Source organism: Ostrea edulis, chromosome 6 (assembly GCF_947568905.1).
Source record: "Ostrea edulis chromosome 6, xbOstEdul1.1, whole genome shotgun sequence".
NCBI lineage: Eukaryota > Metazoa > Mollusca > Bivalvia > Ostreida > Ostreidae > Ostrea > Ostrea edulis.
This window is the reverse complement of record NC_079169.1, coordinates 31346396-31350549: the sequence shown is the minus strand read 5'-3', so window position 1 is coordinate 31350549 and position 4154 is coordinate 31346396. Positions and strand designations below refer to the sequence as shown.

Genomic DNA, 4154 nt, shown 5'->3' with positions numbered 1-4154 from the left:
TGAAATGCACCCGCAATAGCGATATGCCAACAGCTTTGGCAATATCACGAATCGTGTATTTTGCCATCACTTTTCAATTATTTCCCTGACTTATGAGACATTTGCCTTGCCTGTTACAGTCACAGGTCGGCCAGATTTTGTTGCATCTTTGACGGACTCTGTGCCAGTGAGAAGTTTCTTTCTCCACCTACGAACTGTCTCATAAGGTACCTTATCAGACCCATAAACTTTCCCCAATTCAGTAAAAATCTGCATTACCGAATGACCGAGTTTTGTGCGAACTTTTATACAAGCTCTAATTTCTTCAATATTCTCAACCCGTTTCCCAACCATTTTGACAACAGTGGTCAACGACTGACTCTATTGAAATGACTATAAGTTTAAAACTATGTGGAGCTGAAGGCTCGTGTTTTTACCGTTGGAAATGTATTGAATAAAGCTATTCAAGAGTATCATCATCTACAAAATCGCGCAAAACGTTATTGCACTGTGGTACAATACACATTACATATCCAACAGCCCTCGTACATTGACAGTTGAATATGAAGGTACATGTATATACCGTAAATCTGGTTATTTTTGCTGTCGATTAATTTTTAGCATTTTTGCGAGTCAGTTGGATTCGCAAAAATAGTTTTCTCAAAAATAATATTTCACACGTTTTCAAATATGTTTTTACATAAATTCGCAAAAATAAGAAACAGAAAAATAAATATAAAGGCTTTTTACTCAAATTCGCAAAAATATTCAGATTTACAGTAACCGATGTATTATAGGATTATGAATTTTTAATGGGCAACTACTTAGAAAGTACGAAAATATATCTTGTGTTTAGACATAATCTGAAAGAAATTTGCAAGTGGACTGTCCGCACTGTATCATCGGCTCCACGGACAATGGGAACGGACATGTAAAAGATGGGAGAGGGGAACGGAAGGAGGAAGCTTAAAGGAAAGGGAAGCGAGGAAAGTAAGAAAACGCAGCGGGAAGAGGAGAGAAGAAAGGGAGAAATGAACCGAAAAGGGGCGGGGGGATGTGGACTCCCCCGGCCCACTCCAAGATATGTGCTCAATACAAAGTAGTTACTGGGTTAGTAAAAGTTTGATTTACAATGGTTTTATTTTACGTCATCATGGGTTTCTGCGCGCACCCGTACGACTGGGTCGCCCAAAGGTTTTCCTCAATAGGACGCTCACCTGATGAACAAGAATCTCAAAGTCCATAACGATAATGAAAGTGGCAAATGCACAAAGAATGCTTGCTCCAACCATTCCGATACCCTTGGCGGAAGTCCGGTCGTCATTCGCGCTCGTCTTCTTCCGGCGATATGACGAAAGGTCGTTCTTGTTGATCGCGAGATCTTCCTTCATCTCTTTTATTTTTTCCTTTAGTTCTTCCTCTATTTGTGTGCTGGATAATCTGGGCTTAGGATGACAGACGCAGTGTGGAAAACGTGGTGTTGTGGACATCAGTTGTTTTTTACTTATTTCATCAATGGCGATCTCTGCAAGAACATTTATTTAATGAATCAATTCAGATTACACGACTAAATAATTCAAAATATCGAGATTTACAAAACAATACATGATCGGTCATCATAATTGTCGAGATTTTACAGGCTCAGATGTGGTTTCTGTATATTGAAGTATTTCATAAATTGTGTATTTATTTGTGGTCTGAAATTCGTGTGTTTGTGTGTGTGTGTGTGTGGGGGGGGGGGGGGGTATCCAGAATATTTAGCCCCACGAAATATAATGCTTCCACAGTAATGCAAGACCTTGTCGAAAGTGAGTGGAGACGCGAGTTTTCATTGTACGATCATAAATGATAATCAGTCGAATCAGTTTGGGAATTCAAAATCTAATTTATCTAGTTTTGGTCCCATTGTGGAGAAGTAAAATGTTTTGTGATTGGTAATTGTTTTTAATTTTTCAATTATCAAATTTTTCTCTCGTATATTCATTTCGACGGGTCACCGAGAGCATAAATGTGTCTACTGCATGTAAATGCATGGTATTAGCATCTATTGTTTTCATTCCACGTTGTTTTTTTAGTAGAGACAAAATTACCAGCTCCTGTGCTATTTCATACACTTAAAACGAGGATCGGTTATGCAAGAAAGAGTAATTGTTGCGTCAACTTATTTTTGCTGATTTAGGAGAAACTGTTATAGATTTCTTTTTGACTTTTTAATATTTGCGAATTAACACCGGTGCTAAAAAATCAAAATGCTAAAATTAAAATAATCATTATTATTTTTCGTGTGTGAATGCATAATACTTTCTTGATTAAAAGCTTGGTTAAAAATCACACCGATTGGAAATGGTTGTGAATGTCAAAGACCTCAAATTTTGCTATAGATACCAGAATATTCCGTTGTTATGGAAATGACGTGTGAAGGTGTTAGGTCTGCGATGGTCGAAGTTGCTTCTAGAACCGAACTTCGGAATTTGAAAACATCTCTGTTAAAGTACTCGTTTCCACAGGGTTTTCCGAGATAATGATGGCTTTCTCTCTGCAATAAATAAGATTATATCGTTGGCAAATGATGATTCAAAACTTTTAAAGAAACTCCTGTACACAAACATGTTCACCTGGAATATGTGAAAAGAGCCCTTACCCTTTTGGACAGAAACTGGTAGCCACTCATACTGATAGAAATATCTCCCCCGTTTCTCCGATAAATATACACCCCGAAAGAGTTCCCATTTCTGCATTCTTTGCTAGCGTTCAGGGTGATCTTTATTGACGTTCCATCACCATCGAGTTCGTTGGAAATCCATTGGCTCATGAAATTCTTTTGAACAGGTTGGTCATTCGAAACTCTGCTTAAAGTATAATTGAAACACATCTCGTAGACGAAACCCAAAATCATTCTGAGTGAGGATGTGTCTTTTTTCTTACGCCGGGGAATGATAATGGTGGATATATATTGCTCAGTCGCTGGTAATAGTAATAACCCTTCTTCAAAGTTTGAACTTTTACTGTTAGGTTTTGAACCAGAAAATACTTGCATAATTGCAATAGGTTTATTGGATTTTATTTGTCGGGAGTTTGCGGCAAGGTGAATAATGGGGATTTCCCGGAATTCCCCGGCATCTAGAGTGTACAAGTTCACTGTTTGAATCTTTGTGCAATTATAGTGAGAGATGAACCGTACCTTGGATGGCGGCATACTTGAGTGCAAGGAAGTGAATACATAAAAGGAAAACCCGAAGTACTCGACAGACGGTACCTGTTCCATGGACATCGTGGAGCCCTCTATCATACCACCACAAAACACAACCACGGAATTATTGGCTCGCAGTAAAAGTCCTGTGAAGTCGTCTCGGCTTTCCAGGGACACGTGGCTGTAGATTTCTGTGATGGTGAAGCCGGTGTGACTGTGAGGCACAGACACGTGGTCCGGGGCGTTCCCTCTCACGGATTGTTCAGGAGTGTAAACAGATACATCGCCGTTATTTTCATTCTCTAATAACATGAAAGTGTTCGCCATTAATGTAACAATGGTACAGACACATATACCTTTTCTTGATTTATCACAAAAAGGCATCATTCTGTATTCTATGCCAGCGACATCTAGCGGAAACGCAAGATATGACGCTGCCGACTTAGGGCCATCGACAAACGCTGTGATGCTTATGGGGTGTGAGGCTTCCATTCCAATAACGGGAAATGGCACGTTTATTTCTCCGAACTGCTTCTGAAAACTGAATTGCTCCACATATCTGGTACTGATTTGGAAAGAGGATGAACGATTTGTTTGTGGGTTGGTTAGATCAGTTACTGTGCAAGTGACGTCAACATCCCCTGTCACTGCTAGCATGACGTAAGCGTCAAATTTCGTCAGATCTAGATTCCGGAAGAATGCTACGACAAACGTTTTCCCAGTGTGATCACGTGTGTGGACTAAATGAATAATGAAAAGAGTATTTAAAACATGTTGTAGAAGCTTTATCATTATTTCCGCGTGAAGATGCAATCGTGAATTCATTATTAGTTTTTAATAAATTGTTATATCATATACTAGTGACTTGACATCAAACACGACTCAGCCGTGAAAGTGAATTTACGTATGATATAAGGAGAATATCAAATACACCAACGGAGAAAAAAAGAGATCAATTCAAAATCTAAAGAAGCATTCACACCTC

At 39.0% G+C, this 4154-nt stretch overlaps 1 protein-coding gene across 1 annotated transcript; it reads right to left on the bottom strand.

Annotated features, from left to right (window-relative positions):
- Positions 1–1130: 1130 nt before the first annotated feature.
- On the bottom strand, positions 1131–3432 carry LOC130047423 (uncharacterized). The gene is made up of 4 exons (XM_056142422.1): positions 3236–3432; positions 2621–2825; positions 2365–2515; positions 1131–1504 (listed from the first exon to the last, which is right to left on the bottom strand). Exons 2-4 carry the CDS (start codon positions 2789–2791, stop codon positions 1131–1133), a joined length of 696 nt encoding a protein of 231 aa, XP_055998397.1. The 5' UTR covers positions 2792–2825; positions 3236–3432.
- Between the last annotated feature and the right edge of the window lie 722 nt (positions 3433–4154).